This window comes from Corythoichthys intestinalis, chromosome 9 (assembly GCF_030265065.1).
Source record: "Corythoichthys intestinalis isolate RoL2023-P3 chromosome 9, ASM3026506v1, whole genome shotgun sequence".
NCBI classification, from domain to species: domain Eukaryota; kingdom Metazoa; phylum Chordata; class Actinopteri; order Syngnathiformes; family Syngnathidae; genus Corythoichthys; species Corythoichthys intestinalis.
In genome coordinates, this window is record NC_080403.1 from 27664228 (window position 1) to 27677290 (window position 13063).

Sequence of the window (13063 nt, forward strand, 5' to 3'; positions counted from 1 at the left end):
TACAGGCTGCACAGATTGTTAGAATTTTGTCCACGAACAATCAACGAACTGATAAGAACAAACAAACAATTTTAGATGGATCTTTTAGGGTTAAAACTACTAGTCAAATCCTTAATCTACTGCTATATTCGATTTAGGGAGTATGGCGAGGTAGATCCACACTGGCGCTTCGAAGCCAGACGCTCTCCAAAACATTCCACTTCCAAGCATATATACTGTATAGGCGCTTCCAGTTCACTCAACCAAGCACAACACAGAAAGGCCCGGACTGTCATCTACGTCGTGCTGAATCGATTTTTGGGGAATCCGTAGGTTCCTCTGGTTTGATTTGGCAGTTTAAAGTAAACCTTTGTCTGCTTCAACCGCAATTCATGGTGTACTGTCTAAACCGGAAGTCCGTAGCAGAAAATGTCAATGACGGCGCCGCTTGCTCAGGAAACTTGTCTATTTTGCGATATTAAAACTACAAGAATTCTCAACAGATGACTTAAATTTGATTATTTAGGGACACTTTGGTTTACTCACCATGACACATTCTTTTAATATAACACCACTTAATCCAGGTTAAGGGGATTCATTTGTGAATGATGAAGATATAAAAGGGTTTCGGAACGACATGCCTCTGAACAAAATACTGTAGATGATTTCTTTAACACTGTATTTCACACTTCAACAGCAGCAAAAATATCAAATATATTTTAAACAAAAATAATAATAAAACAGGCAGGTGTTTCACACAGCATAGTACACACTAAGACAAACTTTGACAGTTTTCACATACTTTAATCACACTCGTGTTAAAACCACAAAAAAAAAAACAACAAAAAAACATACACATTCGCATGTACAGCGATGGAACTGTTGCACATGCACGCGCACATCATGACGGCGACGTTCAAACGATGTATCATGCAAGCCTATGATATAGTTCCAGTTTTAACTGTAAATGTGACCTAACACAAATAGAGAATGAAGAAAACTACCGATAAGTTCTTGTTTTATTTAAATGACATTGGAGTATATGAATTCCGCTTACATTTTACTACGCTGATGGTCTCACTTTACACTGTGCATGTTTAAGGCAGAAATTAGGAACAAAACAATTCTGTATTCATCACTGTTGTGGTGGAGAAAAGTCTGATTGTGTTCCTCGGTTAATGGTCCCATCGAGGGATACAAATACTCTCGGGCCTGATTAGAAATGAAACAAGCCATAAATAAAAATAGAGAAAAAAAGTATCTCAAGCGACATAAAATACAAATCTTCCTTGTCCAATTAAGAACTGTTTTAACTGCCCACGCACAACTACCAGTAGCGACTGTGTATTCAAATGTTATCTAATAATAGCCAAGTAGAAGACAATAAAAAGCTAAATTCTAGAAATATTTCCTTGTGTAGTCATTCAGTTAGATCACAGTTTTTATGGTATGCATAATATATTGGGCAGGTGCATAATATATTGGGCAGGAAGTGTTTCTGAATACCACAGCTTGTATTGAGAATTACATCTACCCTGCATGATTTCTTTGAAAATAAACTGATGTACATCACATGTAGAGTAAATGGGACTGTGACTACAGTATACTAAGAAATATTTGGGTTTTGTTTAAATATTAGATGCTCTATAATTGTGTAGCATTTATGCTTCTTATTTTTATTACTTTTGAACACGACGATGCAGTACTATATTGTTACGTCAACAAAGCGCACACAAAAAGTCACAAACACACAAACTCACATTAAATAAACCTAATAAAATAAACAGCCATAATTTTTTATCTCTCTGGCAAAGAGCATCTCGGGCTCTCAAGCAGTACCACCCACTTCCCAGCTGACTAGATAATGTGTTTTATAAGGCTTCTGTCTGAGTGTGATCTTAAAACAAAATGTCAAATGGTTCTTCCATTCTTTGTCTATCCCTAAAAAACCTGTAGAGAGTCCCTCCGGTGGCTTGCAAAAAGTATTATCTCTTCTCTCTTCCCTTATCTCTTCCGTCTTTAACGCTGTCATATTTTCTTACATTACAATGACAATTATTTTTTGGACGGACCAACATATAAATGCACATATACTGTATACTGTATGTGAAGTCAAATTAAAATGACATAATACAAATATTTTAAAATACAAATCTGAAAAATGAGTTATGCAAACATATTCTATTTTAGTGGGTGAATATTTTATAGAAATACGTTTACTAGTATATGCAACAACAGTCTTTTGTGTGTATGTTTATTGCAGTTTCGTGCAACATGAAAATATTTTTACCCGTACATCTGAGCAGACGATGAAGCACAGTTGGAACTTGGAAGGTATCAAGAATGTGTATGAATAGCAAATTTTCAATTACATCATATATTATCAAAGCATGTCACGGGGGAGGACGGGGATATTCCAACACATGTCTACCAGGCCTGCACAATATATCGTTTGAAGATTGCCATTGCAATGTTTGCATGCACAATAGTCCTATTGCAGAAAGTACAATTGTTTTTATTTCTTTTTTTGTTTTGTTTTTAATGTAAACTTTTTGTTTTTCTTCATAATGCAGCAATTGTGCAGAGACATAGCTTCCTTGATTCCTTTTATATACACCAATCTTCATCATTCACAGACTACTGAAGATATTAGCTATGAATACTAGGGATGTCCCGATCGCATATTTTTCCACCCGAGTCTGAGTCCAAGTTTGACAAGTTGAATTTGAGAATCTGTCGATAACGAGTCCCGATCCAATACCGAGTCCTGATCCAATACCGAAAAAAAGGGTTTTATTCTTATTCTTATTATCATTTTTTTTTTTTTGCTTTAACGCTCACTTTGTCGAGAACAGCCTCTCACTTACAAAATGAATGAGTTGCCACAGCACACTTCAGACTGTGTACCAAGCTTAACGACGTTTAACACATTTGTTCCTTCGATCGTAGAGCTACCAAGGCGTCTCTGGACCCTCAGACCAAAGCTACAAACCTGTCAATCATCGTTAACTTTAAGTACCGAACGCCAGCTGCACTGGTGACCAAGAAAGATTGTTATCGCGTTTAAATGGGTGTACTTGATCTATTAATTATTATTATTATTAATTATTATTGTATTGCTGCTTCGCTACTGTGCAGACGTCTCTCTGCTTTGCTCCTGCTTCTCAAGCTTCAATCATCTTTTTAATCATTGTTAATCACCTCTAAATTACTCAACAAGTCTTGGAATTTTCTTTTAATCTTGTTTATATTTAAACAAAGGCTTTATGAACATTTTTGAGCCTTTTAAAGTGCTTTTTTTGTCTTTACTGGAGCACAAGTCTGCCTTATCGCGACTGGAACTGAGGAATTCGGCTAACGGAGGCTAAGTAGCAGCAACATGCCTCCCCTGTCAATGGATGATTACCACAAACTGGTCCAGAAGATAGCAGTACTGGAAACAAAAATCTACCGGCTTGAAGTGAATATGGAGGTAAATGGACAGCTAGAGAATGAAACCACTCTGCCAGTTTCCCTAAACAGCGAGGGGGAGCCGGCCTACAGAATGCAAACAAACACCATCGAGACTCAACGGGACCCTGGTCAATATCTCACTAAAACAATCAGTCCTCCCTGGAATCAGCTTGGTGCAAAGCCGAACGAATACAACTCGAGAAGTCGTTTGTCAGGCAGAACCCAGCACTGGCAGATTTACGGTGAAAAGGAATGGCCACCGCTGCAGAAGACTGCGTCATCTACCCCAGCACCAGAAAGAAAATTATCACAGATCAAGGCAACAACAAAGGCTCAAAGCAAAGTGCCTCAAGCAGCTGGAATTCCACTGGAAAATAGATTTACGCCACTCTCCGAGACTCCTGACCCAGGGAAAGTTGGAACACCCAGCTTGAAAGAGAGGTACGATGCTAATGCATGTGCTAGCAGGCTACAGAGAAAGCGACCCACTGGGCCCCGCACTCTGATAGTGGGCAACTTTGCTGTGAATGGGATAAAACACTTTTGTAGCAACAAGATGGCAACAAACCAAACAGCCTCCCCTGGAATTCTCTCGGGGCAAAGCCAAAGCATGACAACCATCCTTCTATCGAGGAAGCCATGTTGGCGACACCAATATGATACGCACTGGGTCCAGGCTGTGACAACATTACAAAGACTGTTCTGTCCCAGCAAAAGCCGGGGCCCTATGGAGTACAGTCTGTATGCTCAACAATCCCAGTGGTGATAAACAACAAAAAAAGGGCTAGATTGGTGAGAAATAAAAAACGTTCAATCAACTCTGCCAACCTGTTAAGCATAGTATGTCATTCCCAAAACTCACCAGTGAATCCAGTCTGGAATCTTCAATTGGCTCTGCTAAATATCAGATCGTTAGCTGGCAAATCTTTCTTAATTAATAATTTTATCAGCAAACATAACCTTGACATGATGTTCCTAACAGAAACTTGGTTAGACCAAGATAATAGCTCGACAGTTCTGACTGAGGCAACCCCCACAAACTTCAATTTCTTTAGTGCGCCAAGAACCCATAAGAAAGGAGGTGGGGTTGCCAGTCTGATCAGGGACAGTTTTCAATGCACGAATATGTCATGTGGTCAGTTTGATTCCTTTGAATATATTGTCATTCAGCTAAAAAGCCCTTGCAGAGCTGCCATGGTAACAATTTACAGACCACCAAAGTATAACACAATGTTTTTTGATGAGTTTACCAAAATACTGTTTTCTGTCTGCATTGACTTTGATTGTGTTGTTTTAGTGGGTGACTTTAACATTCATGTTGATAATCCTGAAGAAAGATGTGTTAGAGAGCTTTTAAATATTTTGGATACATTTGGTTTATCTCAGCATGTCACAGTTCCAACACATAACAGAAGGCACTTACTGGACTTAATAATATCCAAAGGTCTTAACATCTCTGAGGTCACAGTGAATGATGTTGCTCTGTCTGATCACTACTGCATTATGTTTAAAATTACCACCCCTGTCCATCCTCTGAAAAGGGAAACAGGTTATTAGGAAGCGTTACATAAGTGATATCACTTGTGCGTTATTCACACAGGCCTATGCCTCACCATTAACCCCTACAACAGCTCCAGTGGAAGAACTTGTAAATAGTTTCAGTTCCAGTGTGATGAGTGTAATTGACACTATAGCCCCGATTAAGACAAAAACTTTGTCAAGAAAGAAGAGGTCACCCTGGAGAAATGCCATACTAGCTTTAAAACAAAAGCAAGATTGTAGACGAGCAGAACGCAGATGGCGAAAAAACAAACTCCTAGTTTTTTTATGATATCTCCAAAGAGAGTCTTCGCAAATACAACCAGGAACTGAAAAATGCTAGACAGTCATATTTTTCAGAGATCATTAGTAGAAACACCAACAATACTCGAACATTATTTTCTGTTGTTGACAAACTGACAAACCCACAAGCATCAATACCTCAGGAATTGGCATCTGTGGTGTCCTGTAATGATTTCGCAGCATTCTTTACACACAAAGTACTAAAGATTAGACAGACTGTGTGCAACTCCAGATTAACAATTGGTACACTGAATGCCTCCCAAAATGTCCCCCACGTCAATCTGAGACAGTTTAGCCTCTTGGACTATGCCACTTTAACAGAAATTGTGTCAAAATTAAAGCCCACAACATGCTGCCTTGACATCCTTCCTTCAAACTTTTTCAAAACTGTTTTTCATTGTATAGCCCCAGACATACTTCAGATTATCAATACTTTTCTCCAAACAGGAGAGTTTCCACAGACTTTAAAAACTGCAGTATTAAAACCTCTCCTAAAAAACCTAATCTGGATGCCTCAACCATTAGCAATTACAGGCCAATATCAAATCTGACATTCCTGGGGAAAATTATCGAAAGGGTTGTGTTCGGACAGATCCAGACTTTTATGATGCAAAACAATCTTTTTAAATCATTTCAGTCTGGATTTCGGCCACAACACAGCACCGAGACCGTGCTTATCAAAGTCCTAAATGATATTCGTCGGAATACCGATGCAGGCAAATCATCTGTTCTGTTACTATTGGATCTCAGGGCCGCATTCGACACGGTTGATCACAACATACTACTCAGCAGATTGGAACAGTGGGTAGGGCCTACTGACACTATTCTTCAGTGGTTCACATCCTATTTACATGATAGGGATTTCTTTGTGTCAATCGGAAACTATCAGTCAGAACGAACCAAATTCACGTGTGGAGTCCCTCAAGGGTCAATTCTTGGACCATTCTTATTTAACATCTATATGCTTCCGTTAGCTCAGATAATAGAACAGTATGACATCTCCTATCACGCCTATGCAGATGACACACAACTATACATTTCTGTGTCCCCACATGATTAGGGTCCCTTAGTCTCCCTGAGTAAATGCATTCATCAAATCAATGAATGGATGTGCCAGAATTTTCTCCAGTTAAATGTGGAAAAGACAGAGGTGATCATTTTTGGGCCAAAAAAGGAAAGGTCAAAGATAAGCAGGCAACTTAGCACAATGTCACTTACAGCTACAAATCAAGTCAGAAACCTTGGCGTAATTATTGATTCAGACCTAAAATTTGATAGCCATCTAAAGTCCGTCACTAAATCCGCTTATTACCACCTAAAAAATATAACCAGAATTAAGGGGCTTCTGACTCAACAAGACATGGAAAAACTTATGCATGCATTCATTTTCAGCAGATTGGCCTATTGCAACGGTATATTTACAGGTCTTGATAAAAAATCAGTCAGGAAGCTGCAGCTAGTACAGAATGCTGCAGCCAGAGTCCTCACAAATACAAGGAAGCTGGACCACATTACACCGGTTTTGAAATCGTTACACTGGCTTCCAGTGAGTCAAAGGATAGACTATAAAATACTACTGCTCGTCTACATAACACTTAATGGCCTTGGACCAAAATACATGCTTGACTTGTTAGATTCCTATAAGACATCTAGACCCCTAAGGTCGTCTGGAACCGGTCTTCTGCATGTTCCACCAAGCAGGGTGAGGCTGCATTTAGTTATTATGCTCGTCACCTCTGGAACAAGTTACCTGAACGTCTGAAGTATGCTCAAACTGTTAGCTCTTTTAAATCAGGGCTAAAAACACTTTTGTTTAGCACTGCATATCCATAACTGGCTATATATTTCAATCTACCTGCTTTCTATTCCTCTTGTGCTTATCTCCATTGCTGATTTCAATTATTATTAGTAGTAGTAGTTTTTGTTTTATTTTTATTTGTTTTATTTTTATTTATTTATTTTGATTCTATTTGTGATTAAATGCGATCTTTTGTCTTGGTTTTTACGTATTGATTTAAATGTGATTTTTATGATCTTCATGTGATGTAAAGCACTTTGAATTGCCTTGTGTTGAATTGCGCTATATAAATTTGCCTTGCCTTGCCTATTAATATATACTGTATTCTCACCGTGTTATTGTAAATTGGTTTTTTTTAAAAATTGGGGGGGCGCAATAATATCGCAATAATTTATGAGATAAATTATCGCACACTAAAATTTGTTATTGCGACAGGCCTAACTCCGACATGTTTTCATCCACGATTGCTTTGTATCTGGCTCCATCCAATTTAGCACACAATCAGACCATCTTTTCTGTCCATGATGAAGCAAAGCATCCCTGCAGACTTTGACCTCATTTGACCCAAGCATGTTCTTTTGCGTTTTCCATAATTCTAAATTCACATTTCCTTTCTTCTTCCTTTTAGGAGAATTTCTACATTCACACCGTAAGACGTTCGGATGTTTTTGCCCAAATGTGACAATGAATGATTTTTTTATTTTTTTTTTTTTTTCTTTTCTCTCTTTTTTTCTTTTCAACTTTGATTATTTATCATTTTAAAACTTACTTCTGATGTACAATTTGATCTGTCTCTCAGTTATAGCTCCCATTTAAAGCCGGGTTCAGATATTAGCTTTCCTTGCTAATACTACAACAGCTCTCAGAACGTGACACGGAATTCACCATGAGATGATAGGGAAGCTGTGCAGGGGCAAAGCATTTATCAAGGAGAAGATGTCAACATGTCCTCCCATTTAAAAAAAATATCTGGGGTAGAAACAGAATTAGATCTTTCCCTAATCAACAAACTGCCAGGAGTTGGAGTTGTGGCTGAGAGAGGATTTCCTGTCTTTTGTCACTTTTTTCCTGCACTTTTTTTTTGCTTCACCACACAAAGTCAGCCTCCTCACTGTTCTCGCTCGACGGTTTTTCCTCCAAAACGCTCTTTGCCGTCTAGCTGACCAAGAAGCACTTCCACCAGGCTTGTTCGCCGCCAAGAGTCACCGTCCTTGTTTGATCGACTTTAAACCCCACATCTCCTGTGTGTTGTCTCTCGACACTTGCATGACAACGAATTTCACGCACTGTGTGAGTGTGATGCCGTCAAGTGAGAGAATGTTTTATTTAAGTAGCAATAAGGAATTTGTAACCAGGAGGCTACAGCAAAAGCTTACAGTACCTCCTGACTGAAATACACCTCTGCGCCTACGTGCACACGGAACCCCGTTGAAGCCAGGAGGGTAAAGTAAGTGAATATTTCATTTTTGTATGATTGTGAAATAACAAAGCCTGGTGTCATTTTTCAGAAGATTGTAGTAGCGTCTCCACGATCTTTAAGTCACCACACACCATGCCAACGGCCACGAGCTTCCACTGACACACCTTTCCGCCCAACAGCCAATCAGAGAAAAGAGAATTGAAATTAGCTCCAGTCAGCTGCGTAGTTATGAAAAATTGATGATCAATTCTGGCGAACAGTACAAAAAGGACAAATTAAATTGTCTTGCAAAAGGACATTCCGGGCACTTTAAACGCAAATTGCCACGCAAAACTGGTAAAATGTCATTCAATGGTATGAAAAATGATGTAAAACAGTAAAAGTCAAGTGCTCCTTTAAAGCACATGAGCAACTGTGTCTTACTTTTTTTCATTTACTGCTGCTAAAACGATGCAAATGTCCCCACTATGGACCTAATATATCTTGAATAATCTAATCTACATTATTGTATATATAATCTCACTTGACTGGTATGTTCCTTCGACTACATGCTAATGTTTTTTTTTTTTTTTTTTTTTTAAACAAGATGGCTCCGTACGCTATTTTTATGATAATAGTTCTTACGCAATTGTAAAAATGTAAGAGAGCTGCCCTCTAATAGATAAATCTAAAAAGAATGTAAAGAGCTTATTGTTTTAATGTCTTTCTCTTGAAATCCCCAACCTTTTGCAAAAGCTTAACAAAATATTATGTCAATATGAACAATCCAAACCCAATCTTTTAAAAAACAATCTCAAATTCTGACCTACAACCAGCTTTAGCCCACTATGCAACACAAGCAAAATTAGCACCAGTAGCAACATTTCTGAAAACCCTTCACCAGCTCATAAAGGTATACAGTGATCCCTCAATTATCACGGTTAATGGGAAGCAGTGTATTTTTTGTGTTTTGTGTATATGTATATAATATCAATAAGTGTATATAAACTCCTATAAATGCATCTTTTATCAGCAGAACATTAAAGAATAGGGTGAAACATGTAAATAGAATATTAAAACCATACACAAAATATTAAATAATTAATATAACATGTATTGTACATTCATTCTCTCACGTCTCGGCCAATCAGCTTGCGAGATTCCCGAGTCGGTAGGGATCTTTTGGGAGGGATGCTGGCCAGCGAATCAGAGAGGTGGATTATGAGTAGGGTTGGGCATCGAGGGTCAAGCATCGATTGGAACCGGTTCTACCAATCCGATGCTGCCGGAATCATTCGAATTTTTAAATTTCGATTCCATGTTTCGATGCCCTGACAGCCGAACAGAAAAAAAATTGCTCAAGTTCAAAGACTTATATTTATATACAAGTTAAAATTAGCCCTGTGAAAAGTTCATAAAATTTAAAAAATCATCGAGAAGTTAAGACCTTAATATATACCATGCAATTTTTTTTACCCTGCCCTTTTTTTTACCCTGCCTCTTAAAAGAATCGGAATCCAGAAACGTTCCGAACTGGAATCGACACGTGGAATTGTAATTGGAACCGGAATCGTTCAATTTCAAACGATGCCCAACAACCCCTAATTATGAGTTGTGCGGGCTCTCCCTGCCTTCTGCTAGTGCACGGGCAACTTTCATGCCATATTTTTTCATTTTTTAATTTCTCAATTTTTAATTGTTGATAATATTTTGTTTAACTCCACAATGCACTGAGGGCGCTAAAGTTGAGCCACGAAAATTGCGAGGGATCACTGTAGTATTAATTGAATGGATCATCTTCTAATTGATTACTCATTTTCTCCAAAATACAAAGTAAATACAAATCTATCTAAATTGTTTATTCTCAAATTTAATTTAATATTATTAAAACTGAAAAGAACAGCTGCAGTTTTGGTTTGACCTAAGCCTGGGTGATGAATCGATTTAGTGAATGAATTTGACATTATTGTTGTTCATGTTTTTACTGTTAAAAAATAATGAAAGTTTTCCTCTTGTTGCAGAGCTTTGGTAAAAATAAATAAATAAATAAAAGAGTTCTTCTTGCTCACAGTTGGATATTTTCATCAGTTTGCTCCTCTCATTTAAGAATACCTGAATATTCATTAATACGTCATGATTACATGTTCAATGAGTTCCATCTCATTAATGTATTTCACATTTAATCTTCTTGTATTGATTGTCTCACTAAAGAGTTATACATGTACGTCTCATTTCTTCTTGTTGTCTTATCTACTGGATGTACTGTTTTTACCTAGTGCACTTTGGTATTCAACTTGAGACACCATACTGGTGAAATGTCCTGTGTCAGAGGCTATTTATGGAACTTTGTGGCAAAACTAAGAAAACATGCTATTGGGATGTTATTTTAAAAATGTTGTTTTGAGTGAATTTTTAAATAATATTTGGTCCTGAGAAACACATTTTCATCACAATTGCAAGACAAGGCTAAAGGCATGACTAAAAGAATCTATATTCGGCACCAGGGACGTACATACTTGATCTTACAAAAAGTGATATCAGTGTAGTAGTAGAAGACCTTAGTAGTAGAATGGGACTGCTAAAACGAACAAACATATTTTGAAAATATTCTTCTAGGTCACAAATAGGTGAGATGTTCTCAATGTGAAGTTTATTGAGTAATTTCTGTAATTTTCAGTGCCTTAGGTAGCTAGAGAAAAGTCTTTCTGCAAAATGGTATTAACAACAAGCTAGCAGGAACAAACCACTGCAGCTTCATTCATCTGCATTCAAATGAGATGCAAGACCACCTACATGAATGGGAAGAACATGAATACACATGCACTCTCTCATGTTACATTTTTTGATATCCATCCAAAAGCTTTTAGTTCTCTTGACAACAATGTTTAATCCAATGCTGAGCAATTAAAACAGGCCGTATGTATGTATTCATGTATGTATTCATGCATGCATGCAATATTACATTTCGTACAGAGTTGACTTTTTCCCTTGTCACAGTGGTTCCGCGATGAAAATGAGACTTTGCAAATGAGGAGTCACAGCCACGCCTCTGCACTTCCTCAATTACTGTCAACCGGCAACGGCACAGATTAAAGCATGCTCAATCAACGTACAGCATCAACGTGCAGTATTTGAGAGCTTTCAGTATATAAAATAGTGCCATTTTCACATCCCGGTTATTCGATCTGCTGTTGCACCTGCGGAAGCAACAGTTGTCCACGGACGAGATGTGAGCGATGCACATTCAAAGGGCTTTTGATCAGCTGCGCTTTTTCACCTGATCTTACCTTCTGTTGCCTTCTGGCCATGTCAGTGGGTTGCTTTGCGTTAAACGGATATGCGATACAACGCATCACAAACACATACAGCTGGAGTCTCTTTTTTCTCTCCTCTTCGTCTCTCTGCATCTTCTCAATATCCTCCTTCTCCTTGTCGCTTCCCACCGATGGGCTGGGGCTCGAGGCTCGGCCGCCACTGCTCGCTCGGCCCCGTGGCTGAAGCCCCCCCGAACCACCGTGACCGTCGGTGTCTCGGCTCGGTGGCGGCCGTGCTCCTTTGGTGCTCTTTGGGGGAGCCGCCTCTTTGCGCTCTACCTCCGGGATCTCATCCCCTTCCTCCTCGCTGGAAGACGGATCTAGCATGCTGCCGAGTGTTGGACAGAGGCGACACTTGCTACAACGGTAGGCTACAACTCCACTACCTCAGGAGGAGGACGCTTCACAGATTCAGAGAAAAAAAGAGAGGTGGGGGTGAATCCCCCGAGGAGATGAAAAACGTTCCTTCTTGCAGAAAAACAAATGCCGTAAAATGACTCGACAATAAACAAAAACTACAGGTTGCTCAACCCCCACGTTGTGAACACAGTTTCCGTTCTTTTAAGTGTCAATCATATACGGGAGGGATTCATAAGGAGAGACGACATTCGGGGGAGGGGTCGCACAATACGACGAGGAATCAGGAAGATATTGCCCATGCAAAGAGCTGGAGGAGGAAGAAGAGGAAAAGGCAGGGCTTGGAAATGACCATTGCGCTGAGATCCGCTGCTCTGGGGTCAGTTTGACAGTTCGAGCAACATAATGGCCACCTGATGATACAGTATGTGCGGAAGTCAGCTTCAGATGGCAGGCGAGGACGTGCACATCATGTATTCGGGAACGCGCACACCTGAAAGGACGGCGACTGTATTTTGCCAGGTTTCAATCACGATGTATGGTCTCTTTTTCACATTTGTCAAATCACTTGCGTTTTTATGTTACTAAATGATTTAGAAGTATCATCATTACTAGAAAAACACAAAAACAAAAACTTTTTAATTTTACACGAGAAAAAAATCGACTAATCAGTAGGGTCGCTGCTAATGATGCCTTCAACTGATAAGTCAAATGCTGCACTCCTCACCCTTATATTACCTCGTAAAGTCACATGAAAACCAATGTTTTTAATTGGTAAACTTCGATAGACTTCATAATGCATGACATGACACGGGAAACTGGGCCGGTCCGTAGGGGGCCTATTTTCAAAAACTTCAAATTCAAATATTTTCAAAACCAAAGCTGCTACTGACCTAAAACCAAAACAGGCACCTGCCTTAG

General features: G+C 38.9%; 1 protein-coding gene across 9 annotated transcripts in view; it reads right to left on the reverse strand.

Moving 5' to 3' along the window:
• Nucleotides 1-12469, reverse strand: part of cadpsa (Ca2+-dependent activator protein for secretion a) — a 162693-nt gene extending 150224 nt beyond the window's left edge. For 3 of the 9 annotated variants that reach the window (XM_057844977.1, XM_057844975.1, XM_057844974.1), the window contains exon 1: nt 11759-12469. In XM_057844977.1, coding sequence (XP_057700960.1) covers nt 11759-12112 — 354 coding nt within the window. In that variant the 5' untranslated portion in view covers nt 12113-12469. The remainder of the gene's footprint in view (nt 1-11758) is intronic. The other 6 variants (XM_057844983.1, XM_057844978.1, XM_057844981.1 and 3 more) reach the window with 4 other exon arrangements.
• Between the last annotated feature and the right edge of the window lie 594 nt (nt 12470-13063).